Genomic DNA, 21187 nt, shown 5'->3' with positions numbered 1-21187 from the left:
CACAACAGAGAAACATTTCATTTGCCTTCCTGATTACTGTCTGAACTGCATGCTTACCTATTGTGCTTCATGTATGAGGATCCTCTGTTCACCAAATGAAACATTGATACAACTTGGCAGACAGTTCTACAGGCCACTTCTGTGTACCACTTTCTCATTGTAACAATATCGGGACATGAAGGAATATTTCCTAATCACCTGATATTAGCCACATATCTCTGAAATGGTACATGGTCTAAATAGAAAAGTCGTCATGCCAAACACAGAGTCCTTTCAATTTGTACATAGTTTGTACATTTCTGCCACTAAATTTTGTTCATATTACGTGAGTCAGTCAATACCAATCACAATTAGATTATATGTGAGTGCCTTCTGTGGTAATTCTCTGAGCTGGTAATAGCTAATTATACTGACACTGGTAGATTTCAGTGTCATAACAATTTTTGTATGCTGGAAAATTGTAATTAACCACTTGGGCAAATTATCTTAATTTTCTGGGCATCTAATTAGTGATGGAAATCATTATCTACCATATGTAATTAAAGCAAAAAATACCTTGCAAACAAGAAATTTGATTGTATTGATTGTTGCAGTGGAATTTATTACACGTATTTGGGTTCAGATAAATTAAAATGGGCACCTCAGCTATTTCACTCTGTAGAGTCATAGAATCCCTACAGTGTGGAAGCAGGCTGTTTGGCCCATCAAGTCCTTGAGTACTCAACAGAGGTAGAATGAGTTGGTTGGAGAGAAGAAAGATTGAGGGCAACATTTTCACACAGAGGGTGGTTCAAATGTGGAATGAACTGCCAGAGGAAAGGTAGATGCAGGTACAAGTACAACATTTAGAAGACATTTGTACAAGTACATGAATAGGAATTGTTTAGAGGGATATGGGCCAAATGCAGACAAATGGAACTTGTTTGGGAAACCTGGTCGGCATGGAGAAGTTGGATCGAAGAGTCTGTTTCGGTTTTGGTATGCTTTATGATTCCATACAGTAGAGTCATAGAGATGTACAGCACGGAAACAGACACTTCGGTCCAACCTGTCCATGCCGACCAGATATCCCGATCCAAGCTAGTCCCAGCTGCCAGCACCCGGCCCATATCCCTCCAAACCCTTCCTATTCACAAACCCAACCAAATGACTTTTAAATGATGCAATTGTTCTAGCCTCCACAACTTCCTCTGGCAGCTCATTCCATACACTTACCACCCTCTGTGTGAAGAAAGTTGCCCCTTAGGTCTCTTTTATATCTTTCCCCTCTCACCCTAAACCTATGCCCTCTAGTTCTGGACTCCCCAACCCCAGGGAAAATACTTCGTCTATTTACCCTATCCATGCCGCTTATGATTTTGTAAACCTCTACAAGGTCACCCCTCAGCCTCCGACACTCCAGGGAAAACAGCCTCAGCCTGTTCAGCCTCTCCCTACAGCTCAAATCCTCCAACCCTGGCAACATCCTTGTAAATCTTTTCTGAACCCTTTCAAGTTTCACAACATCTTTCTGAAAGGAAGGAGACCTGAATTGCATGCAATATTCCAACTGTGGCCAAACCAATGTCCTGTACAGCTACAACATGACCTCCCAACTCCTGTACTCAGTACTCTGACCAATAAAGGAAAGCATACCAAACGCCTTCTTCACTATCCTATCTATCTGTGACTCTACTTTCAAGGAGCTATGAACCTGCACTTCAAGGTCTCTTTGTTCAGCAACACTCCCTAGGACCTTACCACTAAATGTATAAGTCCTGCTAAGATTTGCTTTCCCAAAATGCAGCACTTCATATTTTTCTAAATTAAATTCCATCTGCTTCTTCTCAGCCCATTGGCCCATCTGTTGTAATCTGAGGTAACCTCCTTCACTGTCCCTACACCTCCAATTTTGGTGTCATCAGCAACTTACTAACTACATCTCTTATTCTCACACTTAAATCATTTATATGATGAAAAGTAGTGGACCCAGCACCAATCCTTGTGGCACTCCACTGGTCACAGGCCTCCAGTCTGAAAAACAACTGTCCACTACCACCCTCTGTCTTCTACCTTTGAGCCAGTTCTGTATCCAAATGGCGAGTTCTCCCTGTATTCTGTGAGATCTAAACTTGCTACCCAGTCTCCCATGGGGAACCTTGTTGAACACCTTACTGAAGTCCATACAGGAGCAGGTTAGCTCTGATGGTTAACGTATGATTCAGAATATCACCAGCAGCATTGGTTCAGTTCTTCCTGTGGCTGGGGTAGACTTGGGATCTGCTTTCTCACTCTGCCCCTGCGAGTGCAAGTTAATGCAAACCACCATGAACAAAACTGGCACTGGAGATGCCAGACACCTACCTTTGGCAGTGCACTTATGGAATGGAATGGTGAGCTCCTGAACAAAACCTATTGCATACTAGGAAATCATATTCCACATTTGATTGGTAATGTTGAACTCGATTTGACCACCCCTCTAGAGAGGGGCTGGGAGGTGGTGCGAACTGTAAAATGGTAAGGGAAAGCATGAGCTGGACTGGTGGTGTCTTGCCTCTTGTTTTCACACTGCCATTGATAGGGAAGGTAAAGGATGACACTCCTGTCCAAAGCCCAATGTGTGATTTAAGTAGCTGATGGGAGGCCACTTCATGCCATTGCTGGGCCCTCTGCCCTGTGGGGGTACCGCCTGGAAAACTCTGGGACTTGGGGTGGGACCCTGTGAATGATCATGAAGGCTCCCATGCCAATGGTCACCACATTGAAAACACTCGACTTGACCTCAAAAGCACTTAACTGGACCCACGCCTTTCTGGGAGCTATCTGTGCTTATCCCGGCTACCTTCGGTAACCAGACTGTACACATTGTGAATATTACAATTGGAAACAGTTGTGAAGATTTTGTGCACAGTGGGTTGTCTTTAAGGTGCACTCAGAGTAATTGTACCTCGTGCAAGACTTTCTAATGCTGAATCCATCGTAAAGGATGTATGGAGCTACTTTGCTATGTTGACCAATGGTCCAATTGGGAGCAATTCATTGATATAGAAGGGCAAGCCCAGTTACTGCATTTGCTGAGAACAGTGATTATCTATTTTTGAGTCAACCAAATGAACTTTAAAAACATAGTGCCTGTAAACAGATAGAAATGGTCATTGGCCTTAAGAGGCTTTCTGTGGGCAGAACTGTACCGACAAAGGAACTCTGAATTTGGCACCTATTCTTTAGTCATGCTGCATGAATTCATGAGTGCACCATGTGAATAGATATTCCATGTATTGTAACTTTTCTGATGCTTTCTTTTCAATCCTGAAAGGAAAGGATGGTTCATTTATCAGTGTTCTGGGTTCGCCCCACTGTGACTTGAAGGAGGTGACTTTGTTAATTAAACCCAATATTATCTTTGCCCACGAAGTTGGAATAGCTGCTTTTTGTTATTATAAGTTGATTTCTGTTAACAGCACGTTGATTGTTACAGGTGGATCAAGAAGTGTCAGAGCCCTGATGAGGTTACAAAATGGCTGAATCAGGAGATGATGGAGACTAATTTGATGGACTGCAGTGAGTTGATGCAGGTAAGAGCATAAGACCCAAAAGTACTTTACTTTGATGTGAAAAGTGGTAATCCCAAGGTATCTGATCTAATGATTCCCTTCTGCAAGTTAAGTGCCAGCTTGTGATACCATTCAGAAAGACTGCAGCCTGGCCTCGGTACTGAGGAAGGGTCATCAGACTCGAAACATTAATTCTGATTTCTGTTCACAGATGCTGCCAGACCAGCTGAGCTTTTCCAGCAACTTGTATTTTTGTTTCTGATACATGTCTATTTCAGAAGACAGTGAATTCAACATTATTCCAGGGGCTTCAACCAGGTAATCTAGGATTCACAACCTGGAGAATACAAGGCTTCGAACAGTTCGCCAAATCAGCATTGTACAAGAGTAAAGTCATTTTAAAAATCCCTTTGAGGAATAAAAATTCTTCTGCATTATTCCTGACATACACTGTGAGCCCAATTCATGACATTACACACTTTCAGTAAAGGAAGAAACACAAAGTGGAAGTGAACATTTAAAAGTATATTTGTGCCACTGCCCCTGGTGTTGGCTGAGGAGAGCCCATTAGCCACATGTGTTAATGGCAGCAATTTCATTTCCCAGCAGATTGTGTGCTGTGGAGGCTCTTGGCTGCCATGTTTAAATCAGGGAAAGTGAAACGACAGGCTGATGCAGTGTTCTAACCCATTTTGTGGGATAATGACCTGAAAAGTAATGAAAGGGGTTTGCCTTTTGCCAAACTTCACCTTTTGCCCCTGATGTGATTGACCACTGATTGCCATAGCAGCTATACACCGCCTGGAAAGGCAGCCCAGGAAAACCTCGCAGCTTCCTTCTGAGCTTGGAGCAGGGCTCCCTTCTGAATGGGGGCATGTTATGGTCCATGAAGGAGTCACTAGTGGCAAAGAACAGCCCCTTTCGGAGACGCCCTCTACCCACATGAGTGCCCACACTTGCCAAGGCTCAGACAGTTGGTCTTGGCAAATGCTGACCCCACTAAACTCCAATGTCCAGGCTTCCTCAATGGTGTCTTGACTATGACTACAGCAGTTCCAGCATTGGCCTGCATTCCTGGTGGTGCTACTGAGTCACTTTGATTGGGCTGCCTCCAAAGGGAAGAAACCATGATTATTGATATTTTCATTGTGGAAAGCATTAAGATAATTTTCCTCAGAAGTCATTTGTTTGAAAACATGCCTCTTGTGATGGAAAGTAGGATTTTCAAACCCCATTACAATTGAATTATATCTAATTAACAGTGACTGACTGTCCCACATAATATCAGTATTATATATGACTCTGACAGTTTTGAATATGTTGCTGGAAACAAAGCAATTACTGAAGTTAAGGTCAAGTACAGACTTGCTGGCACATCGCAACACTTCACAATGCTGGCAGGACCCAACCAAACTCAAGGTAATCTAGTATTGGATTTATGTCCTGACTACTGGAACCACTAAAACTCTTTATCACATTTTTCACATTAGCGTTGACCTGATTATTTCACAGAACTCAATTGTGCTGTCTGTTTACAAAACATCTTATTGTGGGCAAGACAGAACAGGAGTGTTCCTTTTGGTCGCTGGTGAAAATGATACAAATGTTGGTCTCAGTTCTACACCCCACACAAAACATTCTTCAGGCAATGGACTGACTCACGAGGCAGCAGAACTGTACTGTCATTTGGATATTTTGCTTCAAGCACACTTGAATACCTGTAAATTGTTTCCTGAATTACTTTCACGGTCAGCTAGTTCCAGGGAGTGGCTGCAGTTGTTAGCAACAGTTTATCTAGAATCAATAAAAAATGAAAATCTATGTCTCGTTCAAGCAGCACCAGCTAAAGGGCTGCCAAGTGGGGGGTATGATTTAAGTAAAGGGGAATGTACATTTTTGTGTGATATTCTTATTTCGCTGTGATATGACTTGGAGCAAATTACCTGCAACTCCACCCAGCAGGTAATCACTGCATCTGGCCGTTAAAAAGAGAGCGCGAGAGATGGAGCAAATGGCATCCAAGAGGACGGACAGAGAAAAATGGGAGAAAAATAGTGACTGATTGCAAGCCTGACAGGACTGATCTTCAGTTTGACACAAGGGTATTCCTCCAAAAGTCATAGACCAGAATAAGATACAGGATGTGTGGGACCCTAGACCCCATAGGATCAGCAAGGCAAGACACAGGCCACACTCGTACTGTTGAACCAGTGGCTTTGGGGGGAAACCTCATGAAAGGGTTCACTGAAGAGGAAGGGGAATTTCTTGATGCCAAATTTCTGGTGGATCTTGTGGAGCCTGGCATCTCAGTCATTAATGTTGCAGATCCTGAAGTGTCAGTGTGATGATCCCAGTGAAGCGGAGTAAGGAATTCTGGAGTGATCCTGGAGTTTTGGAAATTCCCGGGGTGCATCCAGTGTGGGGAGCCCTACTGCCACCCTGGAAAATGTGCAGAGAGGACATGTCTCCAGAATAAAGCAACAAGTGCCACTGATCACATGACTCCTGGAGACCTGACTGATCCTGCCCCCAATCTTGATGATGCCATAAAGCCTGGATCCCTTGGAACGTACCCATATGAATAAGGGAAGTTCCTCTTGAACAAATGCTGGATATCACCTCAAACCCTAACAATTTGCCCAGATTGGCAATGGAGGAAGTGAATGCAGACACCAAACTGGACTTGCACATTTTGTCCTCATGCACATTTGAACCTGTTAATCATGCACCTATTTGTAGTTGTCTGGTTGGTAAGTGTCAAACAGGGAAATGTGTACTGGAACTTCCAGCACCTGGTGGAATCTCTCCTTCCAGCTTCTTAAGAACAGTATTGACAAAGGCAGAAATTGCTGTGAAAACTCAGCAGGTCTGGCAGCACCTGTGGAGAGAAAACAGAGTTAATGTTTCAGATCCAGTGACCTTTTTGCACATCTGAGTTTTCCCAGCAATTTCAGTTTTTGTTACTGATTTCTAGCGTCCACATTTCATTGGATTTTTTTTTTGTTCAATATTGGCAAAGGCCTGTGGACTGATTTGGTTAGCTAAGGAACAGTTTCTAATGTCAAGATACCTGCAAGAGGGGTGGAAATATTACAGCAACCTATTCCAACCATAATGAGTCCAGGTTCCCTTTATATAAACATGTGAAACAGGAACAGAAATAGACCATTTGGCTGCTTGAAAACATTCCACCATTTGATAAGATCATGGCTGGTCTGTTTCAGTTTCAAATTCCACATTCCCACTTAAGTCCAGATAATTTTCCTCCTCCCTGATGGCTTGTGGTGCCTGTTGTTCAGCCTCCAGCTCATAAGCTCTGAGCCAAAGCACCTTAAACTTCAAACTCTTACAGCAAGTAATCACTGCATCAAGCCATTAAAGAGAGAGAGAAAATGGCATCCAAGAGGTTAGAGAGAGAAAAATGCAGTCACATTGTCCTGGATTACAGTGATGTTTAGGAGCTCCAACATGCCACAGCCCTGGTATTTCCTGTCGTTAACCCTTTTGAGATAAAAATTGCTGGAAAAGCTCTGGCAGCATCTGTGAAGAGAAATCAGAGTTAATGTTTTGGGTTGAGTGGCCTTTCCTCAGAACTGGTTAATTCTTTTGAGTTAGCTATTTAATTATATTATACACTTACTTATGTTGCGATTTATATATTTTACATTTCATTTAAATCAGGCTGCAGTCACGTCATTTTATTACTTGTTTTAGATTAATGACTTGGGAATGAGGAACACCTGGGAACACTCCAATCCCAAAGCCACAGCCTGCTTTTTGGTATGGGAGATGGTGTGCTTCCATATGGAAACCAATCCTTCAGGTTGCTCCTGTTATTCCTAATCACTTGGAAGCCACCAAAGAGCAGGCAGTCTGCAGGAAATGCAGATATGCCTCTGGTGAATGTTAAAGATAACACTAAACAAAGTCTACAATGATTGACTTTGTCATTGATCAAATGAAAATACATTTTTATAGACAGTGCTTTTCCCATATGAATACCTTTTACAGTCTTGCTGATTTCTTTTTGACAGGGATTAATTAAGCTTGGGTCAGCATGGACGAATTGGACCGAAGGGTCTGTTTCTGTGCTGTATGACTCTACAACAATAACTCATGGCCCTCTTGCATTTAAATAGCAACAACAGGATTTTGTAAATGTACTTTATTTGCTGGTTCAGAGACATCACCAGTCAAATGATACAGCCACCCCGATGCTTAGAATTCATAAACTGGAATAATTTTGTGGTTTTATACATGTAATGGCATTGTTATGTATCTTGCAGGCTGTGTATTCAATGGCAACTTTTCCCTTCCCACAAGTGGTTGAACTGAGAGAGAAGTACAGTCCTTCCTCATTCCAAGCAAAGGTCGATGCCTCAAGGTATTTTTCCAATGTGCTAAAAAGTGTACACTTCTTAATTTCAAGTTCTTCCACTGCAGTAATTTGATTTGATCTTCTTTTGTTTTTACTTAAAGCCATCAGTTGAAGGAAGCTCAGTGCAAGAGAAAAGCATCAAATGAAATTCATGGAATAGACACTTTGCTTTCTGCAGTGGGCTGCCCCCGGGCACATAATCCTCTACACTGTCAGAAAACAGGTAAAAGACCAGGACTCTTCAGGGGTGTTACTGAGGTGATCATATGGAGAAAGTCTGAGCAGGATAAGAGAAGGGAAATGAAGACCACAGAATGTCAGAATTAAAGATCAAGTAAACCATGGGGAACATCTAGTGTCATAGTGGACGGTCATTATTATCAGCATTTCTGGAAATGCTTTTTCAGAGTAGTTACCTGAGCAAGGCAGTGTGAGAGTGTTGCATCAAAAATTGAACTGATTTTATCTTATAATAAGTGATTGGAGTTTGGTGGAAAACATACCGTTGCTGAGAATAGACTGGGGAGATGGGGGAAATAATCTGAAACATCTTCAAAAGGAAAGAGACCCTGGGTTAAATCAGACATCAGAATGTTGACGATAAACAACTAATCTGGCAGAGGAGCCTCTTTCTCCAATGAGTTGTTTAATTTTCCGCCACCATTTACAGCTGGATGAGGCAGAAATGCAGACCTTAGATCTGACCTGTTGTTGTGTTGATCCGTTAGCTCTAATTATTGCATCCTGCTTCTGCTGTTTGGCAAACAAGTGGTCTGATGTCGGTTCACCGGGTTGACACCTCACTTTTAGATATGCCTACTGACCTGTCCTCCTGTGCTTGTCATTGAACCAGGATTTCTGCTGTGGTTTGGTGGTAATGTTCATGAGGCGAGATTTGTGATGGAACAGTTCTGCAGCTGCAGATAGCCTGCAACTCCTTTTGGATGTCTATTTCAAGTTGCTAGTTCAGTTTGAAGTCTGTCCAATTAGCACAGTGATAATACCACACAAGACGAAGGAGGGTACCCTTAACGTGAAACTGTCCACAAGGATTGGACAAACATTGTTGCTGTACTGGGTCTGCTGCAGGGTTTTGAGGGAACCAAAAAGAGGGAAAACCATACTTAATCTCATGTTCACCAATCTGCCTGCCACAGATATGTCTGTCCTACTGATACAGTCATTTTCAGGACTCAACCAGCTGGGCCATTCATATTGCTGTTGAGCCCATCTCGATGATGGACATTGAAGCCCCCACCCAGAGTACATTCTTTCCCCTACCACTCTCAGTGCTTCCTCCAAGTTCGTGTTCAACATGGAGAAGTATTGATTAATTAGCCAAGGGGAAGCAGTATGGGTAACCAGTAAGACTTTTCCTTCTTGATGTTTGGCTTGATGCTATGGGACTTCATGCAGAACAGAGTCAATGTTGCTGACTCCTAAGGCAACTCCATCCTGACTGGAATGCATTGTGTCACCACATCTGATCATTCTTTCCTGTCGTGGGGCAGGACACACCCAGGGACGATTTTGGTGTCGTCTTGGACGTTGTGTGTAAGCTGTGATTCCAGGATTATGACTATGTCAAGCTGTTGATTGAACAGCGCTCACAATTTTGCCACACGCCTCTAGACATTAGTAAGAATGATTTTGTAGGGTTGAGTTTGCCATTGTTGTGACCGGTGCCTAGACCTATGTTGTGTGGCCAATCTAGTTTCTTTCCTTTCTTTAGACCGTGTAGCAATTTGGTATAATTGGTTGTCTTGCCTAGTATTTCAACGTTCAGATAGGAGTCAACCACATTGCTGTGAGTTTGGAGTCACATATGGACCAGACCAGGTGAGGACAACTTTACCGAAAGGCCAAGGGGAAGCAGAGTTTTTTTCGACATTTGAAAGTAAATACATAGTTGACAGAGACTAGCTTTTAATTCCAGATTTTTTTTTAGCAAATTCAAAATTTCCCATATGTCATGGTGGGACTTGAACCCATTTTACAAGAACATAATCCTGGGTTCTGGATCATTTGTGCAGAGACATTACCAATACACTGCCAGCTACCCACGTGTGCATATTCCAATTAAATAATTGCAGCAGCAACTTTTAAACTAAAGGTGATTTATTCTCACACATTTACCCTAAATTTAACACTATTTCACACGCTGTCAGACACACACATGAAGGTAATGTGCTGTTACTTTTCCTAATTATCGCAGTCTCTAGTTTACCATCACCCAAATCCCACAGGCCAGCCTTATTGGATTGCTCTGACAAGTTAAAGCAAGGATTCTGTAAAGTGAAGGATTCTTAGCAGGCAGTAATGTTTTCTTGTCGTGGAGTGTCTAGGAAGTTGAACTCAGGTGAACTTACAGTTGGAACAGGTTCTTCTCTCTGTTGCAGTCATCTGCTTTCAAGACTTTTGGTCCCTTGTTGTCTTGCAGCTGACTCAGGATTGGCTTATTGACCAATGAAGTGCTGGCTCGCTCAATATCTGGTGGAATTGTGTGCAGACTTTGCTGATTTTCGACAGCAGACAGAAAACATGGTTTTCTCCCTATCTAATTTTGCTCAAGTTCCAAATCCCTTGCAAGTGAAGGGGAAGTGTTCATATTGATTTCAGCATCTTGGTATTGTCTAACACCTTTGAGAATATGTGATATTGAGTGATTTGGTTTTTGAATGTCCAGTTCAATCAAGTTAAAAATCACACAACACCAGGTTATAGTCCAACAGGTTTATTTGGAAGTACAAGCTTTCGGAGCGCTGCTCCTTCAGCAGGTAGCTAGTGGGACAGGATCGTTGGGCATAGAAGTTGTAGTAAAAGATCAAAATGTCATACAACTGATATGAGGTATTGAACAAACCTAGATTGCTGTTACTTCCAAATGAACCTTTTGGACAATAACCTGGTTTTGGGCAATTCAATCCAAAGTACCACAGTGTGTCTCAGGAGGAAACAACGGAAACATTTAGATTGGTGTGAATCAACACCCTTTGCCGGGACTGTTAAGTTTGAGGAATGACAGACATGTCCTAAGTGCAAATGTCTGACATACAGATATTTTATGTTTTACAATACTGATAATTTAATAAAAACGTGTATGTTCAAGGGGAAAAATAATAAGACAATTATTTTGGTGTGTTTTGGCCCTATGCCTTTTTCCAGCTCAAAATGAAAAGCGAAAAAGCAGCTGTAATGTGGGAAAGACTGTTCCAGCCACAATTGCTGAGAGTGTATCACAGCCTCAAACAGCAGTAAACAACACAGAGTACACAGCAACGCGTACACCCGTGCTGAAGCAACAGTACTCAAAAATGACCAAGAGACAGCAACAAAACCAGTACCTAACTCCCAGACATGGTAAGGTGTTATATACCTAGCAACTATCAATGCTAATAAAATGTTATTTCAAAGATGTAACTAAGATACAAAATAACCATATAATCCATATGATTGAAACAATGGCATAGTAAGTAGTACCAGTGTCTCACAAACTTGATTGAGTTTTTTGAAGAGGTAACAAAGAGGATTGATCAGGGCAGAGTAGTAGATGTGATCTATGTGGACTTCAGTAAGGCGTTTGTCAAGGTTCGCCATAGGAGACTGGTTAGCAAGGTTAGATCTCATGGATTACAGGAAGAACTAGCCTTTTGGATACAGAACTGGCACAAAGGTAGAAGACAGAGGGTGGTGGTGGAGGGTTGTTTTTCAGACTGGAGGCCTGTGACCAGTGGAGTGCCACAAGGATCGGTACTAGGCCCACTTCTTTTTGTCATTTATATAAATGACTTGGATGTGAGCATAAGAGCTCACTGCCTTTATTCCTGATGAAGGGCTTTTGCCCAAAACGTCGATTTCGCTGCTCCTTGGATGCTGCCTGAACTGCTGTGCTTTTCCAGCACCACTAATCCAGAATCTGGTTTCCAGCATCTGCAGTCATTGTTTTTACCTCTGTGAGCATAAGAGGTATAGTTAGTAAGTTTGCAGATCACACCAAAATTGGACAGCGAAATGGACAGTGAAGAAAGTTACCTCCGATTACAGTGGGATTTGATCAGATGGGCCAATGGCCTGAGAAATGGCAGATTATATTTAATTCAGATAAATGCGAGGTGCTGCATTTTGGGAAAGCAAATCTTAGCAGGACTTATACACTTAATGGTAAGGTCCTAGGGAGTGTTGCTGAACAAAGAGACCTTGGAGTACAGGTTCATAGCTCCTTGAAAGTGGAGTTGCACGTAGATAGGATAGTGAAGAAGGCGTTTGGTATGCTTTCCTTTATTGGTCAGAGTATTGCTTACAGGAGTTGGGAGGTCATGTTGTAGCTGTACAGGACATTGGTTTGGCCACAGTTGGAATATTGCGTGCAATTCTGGTCTCCTTCCTTTCACAAAGATGTTGTGAAATTTGAAAGGGTTCAGAAAAGATTTACAAGGATGTTGACAGGGTTGGAGGATTTGAGCTGTAGGGAGAGGCTGAACAGGCTAGGGCTGTTTTCCCTGTTGCGTCGGAGGCTGAGGGGTGACCTTATAGAGGTTTACAAAATCATAAGCAGCATGGATAGGGTAAATAGACAAAGTCTTTTCCCTAGGGTTGGGGAGTCCAGAACTAGAGAGCATAGGTTTAGGGTGAGAGGGGAAAGATATAAAAGAGACCTAAGGGGCAACTTTCTTCACACAGAGGGTGGTAAGTGTATGGAATGAGCTGCCAGAGGAAGTTGTGGAGGCTAGAACAATTGCATCATTTAAAAGTCATTTGGTTGGGTTTGTGAATAGGAAGGGTTTGGAGGGATATGGGCCGGGTGCTGGCAGCTGGGACTAGCTTGGATCAGGATATCTGGTCGGCGTGGACAGGTTGGACCGAAGTATCTGTTTCTGTGCTGTACATCTCTCTGACTCTATGACTGTACTGGACTAGTAACCCAGAGGCCTGGAGTAATGATCCAGAGGCATGCTAGTGGGGCCGCAGTTTTTTAACTTAGATTGCTATGTCACTCCTGGACCAATGCTGCACCCATGCCATCTCTGCTGCAAACTGTTTTGAAGAAAATAATTCTTCCCTGTTCACTAATCACTCTCAGTGCTGGTGCCATTTGGATGTCCTTCTTGAGATGATTGAACACTGCCTGGCAGGTTTTGCCTGAGTCCCTTTCAGAAGACCTGGAGCACAGAGATTGCTTTGGTGACGTAGCCCTCAATGAAATCACGGTTGTCCCTTATGAGCTCCAGGGAAGATCTGGCCCTGATGTCCTTCAGCAGTGCTACGTCCTGTGCTGTCTTCCTCCTTGCCTCCTCTGTGCAGCACTCCCCTGCTTGGATGGTGAAACGCAGAAAGTTTACTTTGGCCTGACTTTCCTGGGATTCACCCTGAAGTCCAACTCCTTCACTATCCCCAGTTGCTTCTGAGAATGGCCCATGCTCCTCATCCCCTTTGTGAAAAAAGGAACAGATCATCCACATGTTGGCCTAGCTGGTATGCTGAGTGCCTTGAGTACATCAGCCATGGAAGGTCAGCATAGCTCTGGGGAGACAAGTCCATGTCCAAGTCAATTCTGAAGAAGTGTTAACTCTGCTTTCTGTCCACAGATGCTGCCAGACCAGCAATTTCTGCTTTTGATCCAAGTATCCTGTTGGCCTTTAAAGGTGAAAGCCAACGCTTACTTTGTCATCCAACTTTAAGAGAATTGACCAGAACCCATTTGAAGTATCCAGCACTGAAAACACAGTTATGAAAACCATTATCACAGTTAAAACAGTTAACACAGTTATCACTGGACTAGTAATTCCAAGAGCAAGCTATTTTACATCCCATGAAACATGACACCATAATCTCAGATAATAGCTAGTGACTAGTAACACTTGGTAGCTCATAAAATATGCAGCTTGGAAACAAGGGCATTTGGCCCATCCTGATGTTAATGTCTCCTGCCACTCCTCTGTGTCATCATGAGTTCAATCCAACTAATCCTTTTAATTTATTTTAGACTTGGAAAGATTATGTGTATTTCACTAAGAAAGAATAAGAGTTGAAAAATCAAATTATAAATTGCACCTGAAAGAGCAACGAGTAACGTATAAAATACTTCTCTGTTTTTGCAGGTAACAATGAATCTTGCTCTCCTGGGACACCACTTCATTCCAAAAAGTCTAAAGTTATAAATCGATTCCTTGGTGGAAAAACGTTAAAGAACAGCAGCAAAAATAACCGAGTTCACCACACTCCAAATCCCAGAACACCTCAGCCCATACAGAAACAACAGAAAAATAAGATAACGGTCCCCTGGTGTTCTCAAAACAGAGTCCCCCGGAATGTCTTGACCAGGAATCTGAAGGTTAAGTCAGGCTGCAGTGATACAGTAGGCCTGCTGGAAGACCAGACAGATAGCACCAAGGCAGAAGTTGTCAAAGTTAATGATCCAGTCCATAGAATAACGGAAGAGAACAGGAAAGGTTCTCAGTTACACTGCGAAGCCAGAATGAATTATAGTGAACAATTGGCCATTCAATTGTGCAAAAGGGAAGTTGACAATTTGGCCAAGGTTGAAAATTTACTCAAGACACTTCAGATAGGGGAGCCAAACCATTCTGTATTTGCAGCAGAATCCAGCAACCAGCTCGGGGTCCATGATGGTTGTGTGGATTTGAGAAAGGATCGGTTCAGAGCAAAGAATTTCACAGCTCAGTCTGTTATCAAAGCGAATACCACAGACAGTACTCCACTTGTTCACCTCTCTGGAAACTCTCTCAGAACACAAAATCTAGGTTTATATGGATCTTGCAGCAACATCCAGATATCGCCATTCAATAAATGATTAAGAAAAGAAATGCTACTGCCTTGGTGAGGAGAGGGCATGGGTAAAAGGGAAAGGACAATAATTTTCGCTTATTTCATCTAGCCTATTGGACAACAAGCTTGTTACTAAATGTGAAGTATTGTGATGCTTAATTTGCACAAATAGTTTAGCACAAGTTGAATAATTTGTCAGAAACCACTCGATTTTAATGACTAGTATGAGTTTAAAATCCCATTTCGCAGAATCATCTATTACTTTGCTATTAGGTCATTTTGTGGATAGTTAATATGTGTGCCCTTTAGAAACCTCTAATCTGAATGCAATGCTTACGTCTTTGCTTTGGGAGCCTTTAAGAATTACACACTATATGTAATTGCCACAATATCACAAACGTGTCTAATATTGATAACAATGTGATTCTTCAATCAAAACTAACGTCAAAGCTTGTAATATTAATTTTAAACTTCTGACAATGTTATCAGTTAGTTATAAAAACCCATTGTTTTAAAAAATTGTATGTTAAAATATTTTTTATATCAAAAGTTTGCCATTTAAAAGGAAAAATGTTAACTTTTCACACAACCAAATAAAACCTCAAATCTAAGAAAACAATCTGATACCACTAACATAAAAATGCTGAACTTTCATAAGTTAAGTCGCTGTAGGGCACTAAATAATCTATGTCAGTGCAGAGAGGGACTTAGATCAAGCATGATATTTTCCAAAATGAACAATATCAGTCATAAAATCCTCTAATGCCTTCCTATTTTAAACAACATACCCCTCTATCCACTCCATCCTCCTATCCAACCTATCACCATCACCCTCGCCTTCATCTACCTATCGCATTCCCAGATACCATCCCCCCCCCCCCCCCCCTCAACCCCTCATTTATCTCTCAGCCCCCTTGGGCCACCCCCTCATTCCTTATGAAGAGCTCATGCTCAAAACATTGAATCTCCTGCTCCTCGGATGCTGCCTGACCTGCTGTGCTTTTCCAGCACCATACTTTTCGACTCTGATCTCCAGCATCTGCAGTCCTCACTATTTCCTGGGAAGTACAACCTGACAGACTTTATCTACTCTCGCCGTTTTGTTTATTATTTTAATAGCACGCAGAATCTTCTCCTTGTTCCTTTTTTTCATGGAAAAGTAGGATAAGTACTTGTTTGTTTCTAAACTTAGCAGTCTGCTAATGAAGTCACAGGAACACACAGTTTTGAAGCTCGTTATATCAGTGAACATTCATTACAGGGGAAAGCAATTATGTCAGTTATTGAAAAGAAACTGGCTATTTCAGACATCATGAGTAATGTGAAAATATTGACGACTACTTCATTCTTATGTACAAGGCACCTTCAGGCTTGTTAAGCTAACATGCAGGTCGCATGTCTGATTTACTCTGCAGTCAGCTGTCCAGTCTTGCACATGCACGTTAACAATCCCAAACTTTCAGAATCCCCATGAAATTGTGCCCAAGAATGTATTTAACTGAAAGATCGGGTCACTTGCGATAAACTTGCAACAGTTGGAATATATGAACCTTGCGAATGAATGAATATTAACGAAATATTTCTGAAATATGGCGAGAACAGAAAGATCACTTTCTGTTGGAGCTTGGAGTAATTGCAGCATCTTCTTTGATTGCAGCTGACTTGTCCTAAAATTTTATAACTAACCACAAATATCTGGGAAGAACAAAAGCAATTTGAAATGAATGCATTTTTTTTCCGATTAGGTGCAATGGGAATTTGATAATCCAATCCAATATATTGTGATAAAAGCTCGATCCACTAATAAATCAGATTGAGACACGTACTCATTACATATCTTAGGAATAGGTATTTAAAGTAATAACCATTTGGCTACCTTCTCATTGTACTTGGTATGATTTCTACCTCAGAACCTTGGGCATTTTAAAACTTAGCATTTCCCTTTTAATAATTACACATTATTAGTACATAGGAACAGGAGTAGGCCATTCAGCCTGTCAAATCTGCTCCAGCATTTAATTTGATCACAGCGGATAGAATACGTCAGGGAGTTTTACACTATTGGTAATCAGAAATCCATGTTGATTTTAAATATACTCAAAGACTGAGCTTCCGCAGCTCTCAAAGTAAACAAATTTCTCCTCTACTTAGTCCTAAATGGCATCCTCATTATTTTTAATTGTGCCTCCTGGTTCTAGACTCCCCATTCAGGAGAAACATCTTACCTGGATCTACCCTGTCTATCTTTTTAAGTATTTTAGGGGTCTCAAAGAGATCACCTCTCATTTTTCATAACTCTAGCGAATACAGGCCTAGTTTGCCTAGTCTCCCTTCATAGGACAGATCTACTATCCCAGGAACAGATCTGGTGATTCTTTGTTGGTCTCCATCTACGGCAATAATATTTTTCTTGAGAGAAGGATCCAGAACTACACACAGTACTTCAGGTGTTGGTCCAACCAAGTTTTTACACAATTGAAGCAAGACTTGTGATAAAGACTAATGTTGCATTGGTCTTCCTAAGAGCTAGCTGCAACTACATGTTAGTCTTCATTGATTTATTGCCAAGGACACCCAGGTGCCTTTGCACTTATGCACTTTTCAACCTTTCTCCATTTAAGAAACATTCTGCACATCTGTTCTTCCTACTAAAGTGGGTAACCTCATGTCTTTCGCATATATTCCATCTGCCATGTTCTTGCCTGCTCACAAGGTTCCTTTACATCTTCCTTGCATCACATGTTCCTACTTAGTTTTGTATGATCTGCAAATTTGGAAATATTTCATTTGATCCCCATATTATTTTATCATTGATATTTGTCAAAGAATAATAGAATCCCAATAGCATGGAAACAGGCCATTCGCCCAATGGATGGAGTCTGTACTGACCCTCTGGGAAGCATACCACCCAGATCCACCCTATCCCTATAAACCCCACATTTCCCATGGCTAAGCCATCTAGCCTGCACATATTTGGACACAGGAAAAATGTGCAAACTCCATGCAAACAGTTTTCCAAGGCTGGAATTGAACCTGGGTCCTTGGCGCTGTGGGGTAGCTAACCACTGAGCCATCGTTAATAATGGGGTCTAAGTACTAGTCCTTGCAGTATCCCACTAGGGACAGCATGCCAATGTGAGAATGACCCATTTTTCTCTCCTTTCTGTTTTCTATCTGTTAGCCAAATCTTAATCCAAGTACAGTGTGCTTTAATTTGCTAACTATCACAAGCCTGTGTTGTATATTTCTGCACACCAAGATAAATGTAATTGATATTTTCCAATGTCAACATACTTATATCAACTTAACAGCAACCATTGCAGTTTGCGACACATAATTTGTAATGTCGTACAGGCAAAACAGTTAGTGCATATCTGGGAAGAGGTATATTTGTCAGAAAATTTCTATTATTCTGAATAGTATTCTAGGTGTTACAAATTCTTGCTTTAGCTACTAAAAGCACAGAAGTCACTTTGATGAAATATTTTGTTTTTTTGGTTTTTAAGAACAATTAACCTAATAGTTCAAGAGCTCAATATTGTTTCTATAGCAATAAAAGCAGAAAATACTAGGAATTATCAGAAGGACAGGCAGCACCTGTGGAGAAAGGTAAGAAGTTAATATTTTGGATAATTGACCTTACATCAGAATCCAGCAGAGTGCAGTCTCTGCAATCCTTTTGTGTAAGCAATTTTAGAGATTAGGAATCTATATTAAAAGTAGATGATGGAAAGACCCTTTAGCTGTAGTATCCTTGGCAAGTTTTGTCAGTGCAGTATTATCCATGATAACCTTTATATCCATTCCTGCATTGTATCATTCAGCATAAAAATAAAAGCAATTTTCGTCTCAGAAGTTCAGTCACTATATTTTTATTACCACTGATCTGTCCAATGGAAAAGTACTGATTACTGGTTGATTTTGTGACTTGTACAGTTTTCTTCTTTATGTTTTCCCGTTTTACTCTTTGACAATTTTAAAAGCAAAACTGTTTGTTTTGTACTTGCACAGGTTTCTAATGGAAGACTGTTCAGTATGGACCAGAGCCCAGTCTCAGGGTTCTCACAGCAGAGAGGTCAACTGGGTTGTGTGTGAATGTTACCCTTTCATTCATTCGGTGGGTGCTGGCTGAGAAGTGAAGAGCCATCTGGTGCATGGAGGAACTGCCACCACCATCTGGATCTGGAGCAGCTGCACGGATGAGTCGCCGAAGTATAAGCACGACATTGCTGCAGGGTGCATCTGCTACTAAAGATGCATTGCTGCAAGTGATCTGTCAAAAGAGAGACAACAGCTGCTACAAGAGACTCAGACTTAGGGAAAGAGCAGTGTATCATAAATATCTCAACTTTGATAGAGGGACTACTGTGAGGTGCCCAGCCTGGGACAGACCAGACATATGGCTGTAGCATTTGTAGACGTATTGTACATGGAAACACTACTGTTTTGTGTAAAATAAGCATACTTTTTAGAATCCAGTATTATCTTACTGGCTGTACACGTTTTCTGATATTCGAGTCTGTTGCAAGAAATGTAACCTAACATCAGAATACTGCAGTTAAATCCTTGGAGAGAGTATGTTACAGCATGCTTTTCCATTGACAGAATGTGTGCTGTATGATTCCAGATCAGGCTGAGTTAGCAATTCCCATTAGGAATTGTTAATTTGTTAATTTACTCTTCATTGCAGTGTTATTAAACCTGTCCATTATTGCAATTTACTTTCAAATGTTAACTGGTGTATCAAACAATAGAACAGCAAATACTGCAGATGTAAAAATATTCCATAGCTTTATAAAGATCCAGAGTTCTGCTTAAACATTTGGAATCAGATTTATATTTTTAAAGTTCTGGCAACAGAAATGGTTATTTTGAAAGTCACACAATATTCGGTGCTCAAAAAGTTTAATAAAACTCACGACTGTTAAGCGGTGCATGCTTCCTACATGAAATATGTAATTTTTCGAATTGATGCCACTTTTAAATGTTGGTGCATGCAGTAGAAGAGATCCTGTGTCAATTGTGCCTGGAATACTTCAAGCTTACTCACAAAGACAATAGCCAATTGCTATTTCCAACACAAACAACTACTGACATCAAATAGCAATTAAATCATGTAGGTCAATTGGTTTTGACTTTCCATTGAAAATTCAGAACTTAACAGCAAAATCCCACAAGCTAGTACTTTGCAAGTAACAATTGCTTTCATGATGGAAGTGCCAATTTAAGAGACAAGGGATTAAATACAATTTAAATCTAGGTGTTAGGAAATATTTGAATGTTTTACTGGTTTGTTAATAAATGAAACACATTAATCTGCTAAGTCTTGCAGATCTAGTCGTGATGTATCGTATTGCCAAATGTTGCTTTAATTCTTGTGGAAGTGTTAAGCAAACTAAAGCCATATATATATTGACCAGGAATGAATGCATTGTAGAGGTGGGTGCCAACACCTTGTAGAACAGTGCAGCTTTGTTTTGAGACATTGGTTTGAAACTCAACTCAATACACATGCACACTTCTTCTGTTGAATAGGTGTTTAAAGTCCCTCACAAACTGATTCTGGGTAACCTTTGATTCATATCTAATGGTAATGGGACTAATACAAAGATTTTGTCAAAGTTCATTTCAAAGAGAAACACTATGTTCTTAACTGCTTTCCTAATATCTGGACTGCAGCACAATGTTAGTCCATTGTGAGGGGAGCATTAAATTGTTTTTGTCTTGTGCTATTGTTGACCAATACCTATTTAATACAACCACAAAAAAAGTCTTCCATTTTCTAATATTGCTAATCTTTACATCAGTGATTCAAGAGTCATTTTTCATCTGCATTCCAGAAACCTTGACTTTCCCAATTCAACTACCATCAAAATGTTCAACTCTAGGAAGTAGAAGGTAACTACAGAAACAAGAAATAAGTATTTCCTACCATTTACAACAGCTATCTGAGAAGGAAGCATAATAGTATTAAAAATAAGCATTAGAATACAAAACAGAAGTTCATATAGGAAAACCAAGGACAAGGATTAAAATCTCAAAGCAAAATGAAAGGCAAAATGTGAAATCTAAGAGATGTGATTCACTTCTAGGAAGCCAATAGTAGAGATAATTGAGAATTCAAGTGGAAGATAGTACAGAAAACTACTATATCACTTGATTTGTTGATCCAGGTTTTGTCACAGAGAAATAGATAACAGTGCTTCTTGAGAAGGTAGGCAGTGGGAAGAAAGGCCCCAAACTAAATAACTTAAATGAAAAATGACTTATTGTCTGAAAGAATTTGAATTAATGCATGCAAAATCATCCATAAATATGGACCATAACCAACTTAGAATATTGAATGAAGATACATACTAATTCAAAGTTTGTGAGAAGATTTGTAGCTTGGGTGTTCGTTGTTGTGGTTCTGTTTGCCGAGCTGGGAATTTGTGTTGCAGACATTTCGTCCCCTGTCTAGGTGACATCCTCAGTGCTTGGGAGCTTCCTG

The 21187-nt window shown here is 40.9% G+C and overlaps 1 protein-coding gene across 1 annotated transcript in view; it reads left to right on the top strand.

Annotated features, from left to right (window-relative positions):
* LOC140467364 (TBC1 domain family member 30-like) overlaps positions 1-21070 on the top strand; it is an 82203-nt gene extending 61133 nt beyond the window's left edge. Inside the window, exons 8-13 of the mRNA XM_072563676.1 lie at positions 3458-3554; positions 7820-7917; positions 8013-8134; positions 11077-11271; positions 14010-14748; positions 18709-21070. Coding sequence (XP_072419777.1) covers positions 3458-3554; positions 7820-7917; positions 8013-8134; positions 11077-11271; positions 14010-14722 — 1225 coding nt within the window. The 3' untranslated portion in view covers positions 14723-14748; positions 18709-21070. The remainder of the gene's footprint in view (positions 1-3457; positions 3555-7819; positions 7918-8012; positions 8135-11076; positions 11272-14009; positions 14749-18708) is intronic.
* The last annotated feature ends 117 nt before the right edge of the window (positions 21071-21187 follow it).

The sequence above is a fragment of the Chiloscyllium punctatum genome, chromosome 45 (assembly GCF_047496795.1).
Source record: "Chiloscyllium punctatum isolate Juve2018m chromosome 45, sChiPun1.3, whole genome shotgun sequence".
Classification (NCBI taxonomy): Eukaryota; Metazoa; Chordata; class Chondrichthyes; order Orectolobiformes; family Hemiscylliidae; genus Chiloscyllium; species Chiloscyllium punctatum.
The sequence above is the reverse complement of the archived record's forward strand: the minus strand, read 5'-3'. Positions and strand labels throughout refer to the sequence as shown.